Below are 12587 nucleotides of genomic sequence, written 5' to 3' on the forward strand. Positions count from 1 at the left end.
CAGTATTGCAAAATATGATAAAGAGATTGCTTTAAGATGAAAAAAAAGTCTATGAATACCCAGTTCCTTTCACAGTCACCAATACTTGATATTACCAATATTTTTAATACACATTAATCTGACTGTGATAATGATGTTATTTTAATTGTTCCTTTATTATTTGTTGAAACTAAACCTGTTTTTGTATATTTCTTGCCTATTTCTATTATTTTTAAAAAGCTTTAAATGACTTTTTGCTATTCTTTATTTTTTGGTTAAATGTTTGTAGTATGTTTTCCCTAAAACACACTATTAACCCTTTTTTAGATGTGTTGCAGATACTTTCCTATTCTATTACTTGCCCTTTAATTTTTTTATATGTATATTACTATATGGTCTTAAATGTTTAAATAGTCATATTGTCAATATTTCACTTTATAGCTTCTGGGTTATAATATTTTACTTCAGGGTAAGAAAAATATTTTGTATTTTCTCCTAAAACTCCTTAGATTTTACATATTAATTTTTTAACTCACCTGAATATTTTTTGTATAATGTGTGAAATAGGGCTCTATATTTGTTTTATTTCAAGTAACAGTGGTCCATGGATGTTATTTGTTGAATAAGCCTTATTTTCCCCATTAATTTGAAATATCAATTTAATCATATATTACATTGTTAGATATATATGTTTGCTTCTAGAATGCTCATTTTATTTCATTGATCTACTGAATTATTTCTGTGCTGGTGTCATGTTTTAATTGCTGAGACTTTATAATGGATTTAAATTTTTTAATATTTTATAATGGATTTTGACATTTAAAATAAGTAAATAAAATCAATCTGCATTTTAAAAAAAAGAAATAAGGAACTCCTACCTTTTGCGACAACATGGATGGAACTGAAGAATATTACGCTAAGTGAAATAAGCCAATCTGTGAAAGAGATCTGTATGATCTCACCTATAAGTGGAATCTACTCAACAAAATAAACTAACGAACAAAATAAACCACAGGCATGGAAACATGGAGCAGACTGAAAGTGACCAGAGGGGATGGGGAAGGAGGATAATGGTAGGAAGAATGGGAAGGGACTAGACAAAGAACATGTATGAATGAGCCATGGACATGGACAACAGACTGGGAATTGACTGTGGGAGAATGGGGTCAGCGTGGGATGGGTGGAGGAGGGCAAAGGGGGAAAAATTGAGACAGCTGTAATAGAATAAACATGATTTTTTTTAAAAAAGGAAAAAATATAAAAAGAAGGAAATCTTGTATTCAGCCAGTGGTCAGGGCACGTTGTCTACAGAAGAAGAAGGATAAAAATTACATTAGATGTCTCTTCAGAAACTGTAGAAGCAAGGAATCTTTTAAGTGTTGAAAGAAAAAAAAACTATTATCCTAGTGTTCTATATCAAGTAAAAGTGTCCTTCAAAATTCAACCAATGTGGCCTAACTGACCATTAAAGAACACCCTTCCAGCAACAGCAGAATACACATTCTTCCCAAGTACACATAAAACATTTACCAAAATAGACCTTATCCTGAACCATAAAACAAATCTTAACAAATGTAAAAGAATAAAAATTATACAGAGTATATTCTCTAGCAATAACATAATTAAACTAGGATCAATAATATAAACACTTCTGGAAAACCTCCACAAATTTGGAAATTAGACTAAACACGTGTGATAGAGGAAGTCTCCAAAGAAATTAAATATTTTCAACTAAATTAAAATGAAAATATGATATATCAAAATTTGTGATATGCAGTCAGAGCCCTACTTAGAGAAAAATGTATGGCATTAAATACATGTATTAGAGGGCTTTTGGTCAAAATGGTGGAGGAGGTAAATGGAGTACTCAAATACTTGCACAATCACTTCAAATTACAACTAAACTTCAGAACAACCACCACTCAAAACCATCTGAGATCTAGCTGAATGGAAGTCCTACAAATAAGGATATAAAGAAATAGGCACATCAAGACAGGTAGGAGGAGCAGATACAAGGAATGGGCTGGTCCCACAACCCACATGTGGTAGATAAAAATTGAGAGTGATATCTTGGTTGTAGAGGTCTCCATGGATAGTGAGGGGTGCCAGCTCCACAACAGGCACCCCTCAGTCCAGGATTCCAATGCTGGGAAGAGAAGTCCCCATAACTTTTTGCTGTAAAAACAGTGGGTATTGTGGCTGAGTGAGACAGAGGGTTCCTGGAGTCCCAGGAAGTTCCTCCTAAAGGGCCCACGCACAGACTTACATGCACTCACTCCTTCTGAGCTCCAGCACTGGGGGCAGCAAATTGAAAGGCACCAGAGACATATGGGGAGGAACTGAAGTATCTGGCATTGGGGTGAGAGTGGGAGGGGCAGCTTCCCCCCAGACAGAAGTGCTGGTAGAGGCCATTGTTTTTTTTTGAGCCCTCCCCTGAACAGAGCCCATAGGTGGGCACCATATCCAAGACTCCATCAACTTGGCTCACGCTGTTTCGCCACCCTGGTGATTCTCTAAGTCACTGTCCCACCCAAGCTTTTTCCAGTGGCTTTTCCATATGAATAGCCTATCTTGGCTCATGTTTCAGATTTTCCTAAAATCTCTCAAACAAGCAACATCTGGCCTCAAAGTGTCCCATATCTCTCAGGTAGTGGCCCCAGGCCCAGAACCAGTAGCAGCCAGCCTTGGTTTGCAGCTTGGCCCCTCCTGGGCACCTTCAAGCCCAGCACAAGTAACAGCCATCTGTAGATTGCTTTGTGGTTAATGCTGGGTGGCTCCAGTTAGAACACAGGCTGCGGCTAACCTTGGCCTGCATCTCCCTGGAGGCCCCAGAGTCAGGACATCCCATGGACAGCTTCAAACCATGTCGAATCATTGCCACCCAAACACTTCCACTAGCAGCACACTCAAGGGGCAGACTCAGCAGGCACCAGAGTCCAGCTGAAGTAAGTCCTTCTCTGTGGGGTGGGCCCCAGCACAGCTGATCCTCCACAGTGGTCAGAAGTTGGTGGTTGGTTTTCATAGCCAGTCCTTGGTGCCGATTGGCCAGAGATGTGTGTAAATTTTTGCCATCGATGTGCCAATAGCAATCAAGGCTTGACTACAACAGGATGAACCTAGAGGGTATTATGCTAAGGGAAATAAGGCAAAGAGAGAAAGACAAATGCTGTATGATTTTATTTATATGTGGAGTCTAAAGAATAAAACAAATAAAGAAGACAAACATATTCACAGATACAGAGAAGAAACTGTTGCCATATGGAAGGGGGGATGAGGAATTGGGTGAAAAAGGTGACGGGATTAAGAAGTACAAATTGGTAGTTATAAAATAGTCACAGGGATGTAAAGTACAGCATAGGGAATATAGTCGATAATACTCTAATAACTGTATGGTCCCAGGTGGGTACTACACTTATTGAGGCAATCACTTTATAAATGATATAACTGTCTGACCACTATGCCATACACCTGAAACTAATATAAAATAATATCTAATGTAAACTGTAATTAAAAATAAATTTAATTTTGATCCAATTATCTACTGATGGGCATTTAGGCTGCTTCCAACACTCGGCTATTGTAAATTGTGCTGCTATGAATTCACATTGGGGTGCATAGGTTCTTTTGCATTGGTGTTTTGGTGTGCTCAGGGTATAGTCCCAGCAGGGGAATCACTGGATCAAAAGGCAGTTCCATTTTCAGATTTGTGAGGACACAATGGAATACTACACAGCAGAAAGAAAAACCGAACTACTAAACTTCGCGACAGCATGGATGGAACTGGAGAGCATCATGCTAAGCGAAATAAGCCAGGGGGCGAAAGACAAATACCATATGATCTCACCTATAAGTGGAACCTAACCAACAATACAAAGATGCAAGGAAAATAAGGCCAGCAACACTGAAAGGAAAAGAAATCAACAGAGACAAGAGGGAAGGGGGGGGCAGGGAAAGGGAAGGAAAGGGGAAAGTCAAGGAACATATAGCAAGGACTCATGGACAAAACCAAAGGGGAAGAGTTGAGGGAGAGATGGAAGGAGGGAGGGGGCAAGGGAAAGAGGTGGGGGGAAGGCAGAGACAAATGTATTTGAAAAAATAAATAATTAAAAAATAAATTTAATTCTTACAAAATTATGACCAAACCCTGGCTGATGTGGCTCAACGGATTGAATGCCAGCCTGTGAACTGGAACATTGCAGGTTTGATTCCCAGTCAGGGCACATGCCTGGGTTGTGGTCCAGGATCCCAGTAGGGGGCATGCAAGAGGCAACCACACGTTGATGTTTGGAAAAAGAAAAGGCAGTAGTAAAAATCATGATGAAAACATTAATTGTACAAATTTTTGTTAACTGGTCAAATAAAAAATAAGGTGTCTAAATTACCCTTTGTTCTAAATCATGAAAAAGAAAAAACTGCAAATTAGATACTTTATCTCTAAATACTGACCTATCTTTTTGGTTTCTACCAACATTACCTAGATCACACTTTATTTCCTGTCACCTGAAATACCTTATCTTAAAACAACTTTCTGGTTTCTAGCCCCAGCTTGTATCTTCAATAGTACTTCTGAGAAACTCTATAGAAAGGTTTTCCTATTCTTCTATCATTTCTCTGTATAGAAACTTTACTACCACATACTATTCTACGAACTCTATATATGTTAACTCACTTAATCATAATAAATTACTATTTTATCTCCATTTAAAAGATAAAATGAAACTAAGGCCCAGAGAGGTTAAGCAGTGTTCCCAAGATGTCATAGCTGGTGAGTGGTGGAGCTTGGATTAAAACCCTAAAATCTGGCTCCAAAACTGATATTCCTAATAAATCAAGACTCAAACTCAAACATCTATACTTGAAATCATCTTACCCTACATTTAAACCATACTCATTTGGACCTCATCCTAGAGGCCTTACCAGATGTTAGTATGATCAGCCATATTAGCAAACGTTCCCCAAGCCATTCAGATATTTACTTGTAAAGCCACAACTCTTGGTATAGAAGGATTTTTTTCAAAAAAAAGTATAATTCATTAAATAGATTATTAACTTAGAAAAAAAGGATTTTTTTTCATAACTGCTGTTGTAGAGTTCTTTCCAGTCTACATGGTATTCTAGATTATACCAGTGATAGTGATATAAGATTGATAGGACTAGGTTCAAGGAACAGGGAGAAAAGAGAAGGAAATAGTGAAAACAGAAAAAAGGAAGTAGGAAGGGCAATTCCACTTTCTACTCATCTGTGTCCTAGAATATGTGACTTCTTTAGGAAATTTTCAGGCAGAGTCAGAAGCCAGCAGTCTTTTGGGTGACAAGGCCATAAAATCTGTGCTTAATCATAGTCAATCTGCAACAAACATAATGGCACTATCACAACTAGTCACTACTTATTCTAATTGTACTATGCCAAGATAATTGGTGACTGAGAACAAAACAAAGTTCAAAGCACCTGCCTCATTATACTCTTTATTTATACTTTAAATTTGGTCCCCTTAATGTATACCCAGCCCACGGCTGTTTGCCACTCCTGGCTCCTTGAGGTTCATTGCAAAAGATAGTCCAGTCTCCCCTGGTGGGGTGTAATGGAGGACTATGGACTTACCTGACACAGTGTGTGTACATGGTGGAAAGTAAAACCTCATTGTTGACACTTGTGGTCATCTCCTGAAGGAGAATGGACAGATATTATAGAGGTGGTACTTTGCATAGCAAGGACTGTATCCTGACTTGCCATGTTCTTTCTCCTTTCACATCTTCACAGGGCTAAGTAGGAAGGAAGCAGCTGGCCTAGGAGGGACAGGTCATGAATTCAGTATGTCCATGACTACCCATAACAAGTGACCCTCGAACTTCTTTAAGGTGTTATTCTTAGTCCATAACCATGTAGATATGGTAGAACTTAAAACAGTTTCTTGAAAGTGGATAATGCTATTTTATGCTTCAGGTTTACATGAACTGATCTCACAAGGAAAAAACCTACCAGTTCCCCGATGGCCTTTCTCAATGTGTAGTCTATACCAATGTATTTCCAATGAGAGTATATTTGCTCACCAATATCAATTATGATAATGAAGAAAAAACTGGGCAATGTAATCTCTGCAATTGGTTTATAACATTTTCAGCCCTGATCAAGTAATCTTCACAACCTTCCTTCTATCATAGTGCCATGTAGACACTAGGGGCAATGTTACCTAATAAATATAGGCTTTGGAAGAGCAGCTCCAGAGAAAATTTCCAGAACTCTTTCTGCATCAAGGAATTTAGTGGTCATTTCATATATAAATGAAAGAAAATGAGGATATTTTCTCCTCTACCTGTTTTTGTACTATGCTCCTCTATCTTTTTTTCTTAGAATGGAGATCCTCTCTTCCCCCAACCCACAACATCAACATACATACACACACACGCACCCACACACTTTAGTCAAATTCTAGGGAACCTATCTCTAGTGACATCTCTAAAAGCTGATCCCTTTAATCTATTTTCACTAAGTCCTCACTATTTATTTTCTACCTGTATTGATAACTTTCTCTCTGGTTTGATCTGCTCCTACAGTTTTGACCTGCAGCCATTTGACTGTAAAATACAATATCCATTTATGATTACTTCAACAAAATAAAGGCCATATATGACATACCCTTAACTAACATTCTCAATGGTGAAAAACTGCAAGTTTGTCTTCTAAGATCAGGAACAAGACAGGGATGTACACTCTCACCACTTTTATTCAACATAGTACAGGAAGTCCTGGCCAGAGCAACCAGACAAAAATAAATAAAATAAAGTAAACCATCCAAATTTGGAATAAAGAAGTGATACTGTTGCCCTGGCTGGTGTGGCTCGGTGGATTGAACGCCAGGACTGTGAACCAAAGGGTCGCTCATTCGATTCCCAGTCTAGGGCACATGCCTGGGTTGCAGGCCAAGTCCCCAGTAGGGGGCGCACAAGAGGCAACCACACATTGATGTTTCTCTCCCTCTCTTTCTCCCTTCCCCTCTCTAAAAATAAAGAAATAAAATCTTCAAAAAAAAAGAAGTGATACTGTCATTATTTAGAAAGGACATGATTCTTATATAGAAAACCCTAAAGACTCCACAAAAATATTAGAAACAAAAAAATAAAAGTTGTGGGATTTCAAACCAATGTGCAAAAATCTGTTGCATTACGATACACTAAAAATGCAACATCAGAGAAACGAAGAAAACAATCCCATTTACAACCACAACAAAAAATAAAGTATCTAGTAATAAACTTCACGAAGGGGTTGAAGGACCTATGCACTGAAAACTACAAGACATTCCTGAAAGAAATTGAAGAAAACACGAAGAAATGGAAAGATAGTCCATGTTTATGTATTTGTAGAATTAACATTGTTAAAATGGCCATATTACCTAAAGCAATATACAGATTTAATGCAATCTCTATCAAACTCCCAATGGCATTTTTCACTGAAATAAATATTCTTAAATTTGTATGGAGCCACAAAAGACCCCCAATTGCTATATCAATCCTGAGAAAAAAAGAACAAAGCCAGAAGTATCACAATCTCTGACTTCAAAGTATGTGTATATTACAAAGCTATGGTAATCAAAATAGTATGATATTGGCAGAAGAAGAGAAACACAGACCACTGTAACGGAACTGAGAGCCCAGAAGTAAACCCACACATATATGAGCAACTACTTTTTACCCAAGGAGCCACAAACATACAATGGAGAAAGAAAAGATTCTTCAATAAATGGTGCTGGGAGAATTGAAAAACCACATGCAAAAGAATGAAACTAGTCTTCTGGTGCCATACACAAATATTAATTTAAAATGGGATAAAGACTTGAACATAAGACCTGAAACAATAAAATACATAGAAGAAAACAGACACTAAACTTAGGTTCTTTGGTGTCAGAGTGAGTTTTTGTGAACTTGACCCCAAAGGGAAGGGATGTAAAAACAAAAATAAGTAAATGGTACTAAATCAAACTAAAAAGGTTCTATACAGCAAAAGAAGCCATCAACAAAACAAAAAGGCAACCAACACAATGGGAGAAGATATTTGCAAACAATACCTCTGACAAGGGGCTAATACTCAAGATACATAAAGATTTCAACAACAACAAACAAACAATTCAATTAAAAAATGAGCAGAGAACCTGAATAGACACCTTTCCAAGGAAGACCACAGATAGCCAACAGATACATGAAAAGATGCTCAACATCACTGGGTATAAGGGAAATGCAAATCAAAATCAGAATGAGATACCACTTCACACTTCTTAGAATCACTATTATCAAAAAGACAAGAAATAACAAGTGTTGGAGAGGATGTGGAGAAAAAGGAACCCTCTTTCACTGCTGGTAGGAATGTAAACTGGTATGGCCACTATGGGAAACAGTGTGGAGGGTCCTCAAAAAGTGAAGAATAGAGCTACCAACAATCCCTCTTCTGGGTATCTACTTAAAAATTTGATAACATTATTTGTAAAGATAATGTACCCCTATGTTCATTGCAGCATTATTCACAGTAGCTGAAATATGGAAACAACCAGAGTGTCCTTTGACCGATGTTTGAAAAAAGATGTGGTACATGTATACAATGGAATACTGCTCAGCCATAAAAATGTGAAATATTGCCATTTGCACCAACATAGAAGGATCTTGAGAGCATTGTGTTAAGTGAAATAAGTTACATAGAAAAGGACAAGAACTATATGATTTCACTCTTATGTGGGATATAAGAGAAAAAGCAACAAAAGTGATGGCTGCTGCTGTGTTGGGGAGGAGTCAGCACCGGGATCCCGCAGCCGGCTACTCTCTCGGTTCTTTTCCTGGGGCCTCCTTCCCTGGTCTCTCCTCAGGTGTCTCTGGCCTACTCTGCCCCCACCTTTGCCGGAGACCAGGAGAGAGAGGAAGAAAGAGAAACATCTATGTGAGAGATAAATATCGATTTGTTGCCTCCCATATGCCCTGGACCTGGGATGGAACCCGCAACCTTTCAGTTATGGGATGACGCTCGAACCATCTGTGTTGCACCAGCCAGGACCGATGAAAGAGAACCCCATCCATCTAGCTGAGGAGGCAAGTCAGAGAGCGGGGCAAAACTGGAAAGTATGTTTGCCTGGAGCTTTAGCTAACACAGTTGCTGCAAGTAGACACAGTGTTCTGCCAACAGATTTTCTTGGTGCATCTAGGAAATGTAGCCAAGCATTCTTTGGAATAAAACTGTTCAAGGAAGAAAAAACAACAACAAAAGAATTAGCAAAATAAACAAATGGATACAGACAAAGTATGGTGGTGACCAGCAGGGAAGGGGTATGGGGGGAGGTTGAAGAAAGTAAAGGGGATCAAATATATGGTGACAGAAGGAGACTAGAATTTGGGTGGTGAGCACACAATAGAAGAAAATCCTGCTATTTGAAACAACATGGATGCACTTTGATCATATTATGCTAAGGCAGATAAATTGGACAGAGAAAGACACATACTAAGACACATATGTGGAACCTAAAAATAATGGTGAAATCTTTAAAAACTTTTATTGAATTTATTGGGGCAACATTGATTAATAAAATTATATAGGTCTCATGTGTACAATTCTATAATACATCATCTGTATTTTGTATTGTGTGTTCACCACCCAAAATCAATCTCCTTTCACCCCATTTATCCCCCCTTTCCCCTCTTTAACCCCTCCTTTTACTTTGGTAATCACCTACTGTTGTCTGTGTCTATGATATTTTTCATAGTCCCTTCATGGGCCTGGAGAGTATTATAAATGAAATAAGCCAGTCAGAGAAAGACAAATACCATATAATTTCACTTATATGTGGAATCTAATGAACAAAATAAACTACCAAACGAAATAGAAACAGACTCATAGATTCAGAGAACAAACTGACAGCTGTCAGAGGGAAAATACCTGAAATCTTAAAAGCAGAGAGTAAAATGATGGTTACTGGGGAATAGGGATTGAGAGAATGAGAGAGATGTTGTTTAAGGGCACATATCTGCAATTAGTAGATAAATAAGTCCCAGAGATCTAATAACACTGTACAGTGATTATAGACAACAAAACCGTAGTATAAACATTAAACTTGCTAAGAGACTGGACCTTAATTGTTTCCAACACTAGAAGAAATTATAATTTCATGATATAATAGAGGTTTTAGCTAACGCTACAATGGCAATTATTATTGCAGTTATAAATGTATCAAAACAATATGTTCTTAAACTTACTCAATGTTGCATGTCATATATATATATATCAATAAAAATTGTCAAAAAATGCTAACTATGTGAGGTGGTGGATGTGTTAACTAGTTTGATTGTGGTGATCATTTCACATAAATATGTAATACTGTATAGCAAATCATCATGCTATACACTTTAAATGTATACAATTTTTATTTGTCAACCATATCTTGGTGAAACTGAAAAAACATAATATTTAATTATCCTTGTTAGTACCTTAGGGCTCAATAATTATTGGGTTATTAAAATATTACAATATAATGAATTTGCATTTCATTATATCATCAATTTAGCAACACAACCATGAAGTTAACTTAATCTAAAAAAGAAAAAGAAAAAGCTCTTCTACCTCCCAGAAACTTACTGTGTATATAGCCATGAATAAAGAACACAGACAGCCTTTTTAAAATCCTTGCTCCCACACCGCAGTCATATAGAATGTGAATCCATGATGGGTCTCAGCAAAATTACAAATTTCTTCAGGTCATAGACCTTTGAAAATCATTAAACGGTGAGCATCAAATCCATAAATGTCAAAGGTTTGCTACACTTCTGTTATTGCACTTGCACTTGTGTCACTGAACACTTATTACACCAATGAGAACGTGAAATTCTTGGGGATAGGGCCTCTGTTTTGTCATTCCTTTTATATAAATTTGGCGTAACGCAAAGCAACCACTGCAAAAACATTTGTTGAATTAATTTGCTTCCCTAACTGGACTCTCTACTTTCAGGCCATCCTCCTCTCTGAAATTCTGCCAGTTCTTTTACAAAAGTACATCCCTGATAATGTAATCCTATGGTCCTGAAATCTTTAATGGCTGTTCATAATCTGTTTTACAGGATTATGTGTGCACACCCTGTGTGGGTGTATAAGTACCTTCAAACCCTGCCCTCAGTCTATATTCTCAGCCTCACAACCAGACTTTCCTATTCACACGCCCTATTGTCAAGCCATACTAGGTGTTCCTAGAACACATTGGATTTTTATTACTCTATGCCCTTGCAAATGCTCTTTCCTCTGTCTAAAGCTCCTTCCACTCACATCTGCCTGGCAAACTCTTATTAATTATTAAAGCTCAGCTTAAATATCACTACCTTTGTAGCTTTTCCTGACCTGTCACAGATTTAATGTTTCCCCCATTTGTTTTTTCTGTATCAATATGTTTGTTTATTCTGAAAATGTACTAAGCTCAGGGGGAAGGGGAGAAGAGAAGGAGGAAGGAAGCTCCCTGTCAATGGACTTACTCAAGCAGGGACTGCAGCATTACGTGTTAAGCATATTGTTCAAGCAGCAGTGGGAGGGTAAAGCTGAGTGGCCTTTAAGTCGTGAGATGTTAAAGTACATCTTTGGCACTGCGTGTATGTGTTACCATGTGTGTTGAGGGGGCAGGGTGCAAAGAGAAAGAGACAGAAACAGAGCTCAGAGAGGAGATGAGTGTGGACTCAGTGCAGTAAGAGCAGATGGGCAGACCCAAATTTCTTCTGCTTTACAGTTTTGCAGAGGTCTAGCCCTGCATCTAGCGCTGTAGCAAATGGGTGGGAGAGGAGAAGAGGGGGAGGGCCGGTACTCTCTCTGAGCGTGCCCAGGCTCGATTGCCTGACGGATCACCTTCCGCTCCCAAACGGCCAGTTCCTATTCGCCGTGACTCATGCTTATTGTGCCAGCCGGGGCGCGCTCTGCCCTGCAGCCCCACAGGTGGTGTCAGCTCGGTGAGAAGGTTCCAGCCAGGGTAGGCAGTGGAGCGCCGCGCAACGCGCCTTCCTGCCTCCCGGCTGCGGGCCCCAACAGTTCCGACCCGGCGCCAGCAGGCCTGCTCGGTCGATCTTCGAGCTGAAGATGCGGCGGGGCTGGAAGATGGCTCTGTCCGCGGCGCTGCGGTGCTGCCGCCGGGTACTTTCTTGGGTGCCAGTGCTTGTTATCGTCCTCGTCGTGCTCTGGTCTTATTATGCCTACGTCTTTGAACTCTGCCTGGGTAAGTGCAGCTGGGCGCCTAAGGTAGGGAAATTATGCTCCAGCATAACCGTCTGCCCTACCCTTCACGGTGGTGCTCCCTATGCTCTTCGCCTTCACACTGCGGTTTTTCTTTAGCTCCCTGGAGAGCTCCCCACCTCCAACCTCTGGCTTCCCACAATATTTCTTGTGCCCTCCCACGAGGGTCCCACCTTGTCGCCATCGCTTCTCACCTAGGATTTCTTACGTTATTTCCCGGCCTTGCTCACAAGAAATTCCTTGCTCTTCCCACTAGGGCTCCGCTCCCTTTTCTCATACCGGACAAACACTTGTGCCTTGTGTTCTCGTTCTGGGGGCTCCCGCCCTACCAAAGTGAGGAAAGAGCAGCATATCCCGTATCCTTAAACTG

General features: G+C 39.2%; 1 protein-coding gene across 2 annotated transcripts in view; it reads left to right on the plus strand.

Moving 5' to 3' along the window:
• Positions 1–11912: 11912 nt before the first annotated feature.
• Positions 11913–12587, plus strand: part of ZDHHC15 (zinc finger DHHC-type palmitoyltransferase 15) — a 120185-nt gene continuing 119510 nt past the window's right edge. For both annotated transcript variants that reach the window (XR_008529643.1, XM_054579570.1), the window contains exon 1: positions 11913–12200. Coding sequence is in view for 1 of the 2 variants with exons in the window: in XM_054579570.1 (XP_054435545.1) it covers positions 12065–12200 (136 nt within the window). In the remaining variant the exon portion in view is untranslated. The remainder of the gene's footprint in view (positions 12201–12587) is intronic.

Source organism: Pteronotus mesoamericanus, unplaced genomic scaffold, assembly GCF_021234165.1.
Source record: "Pteronotus mesoamericanus isolate MK-2021 breed Mesoamerican mustached bat unplaced genomic scaffold, CSHL_Meso_final contig_55, whole genome shotgun sequence".
NCBI lineage: Eukaryota > Metazoa > Chordata > Mammalia > Chiroptera > Mormoopidae > Pteronotus > Pteronotus mesoamericanus.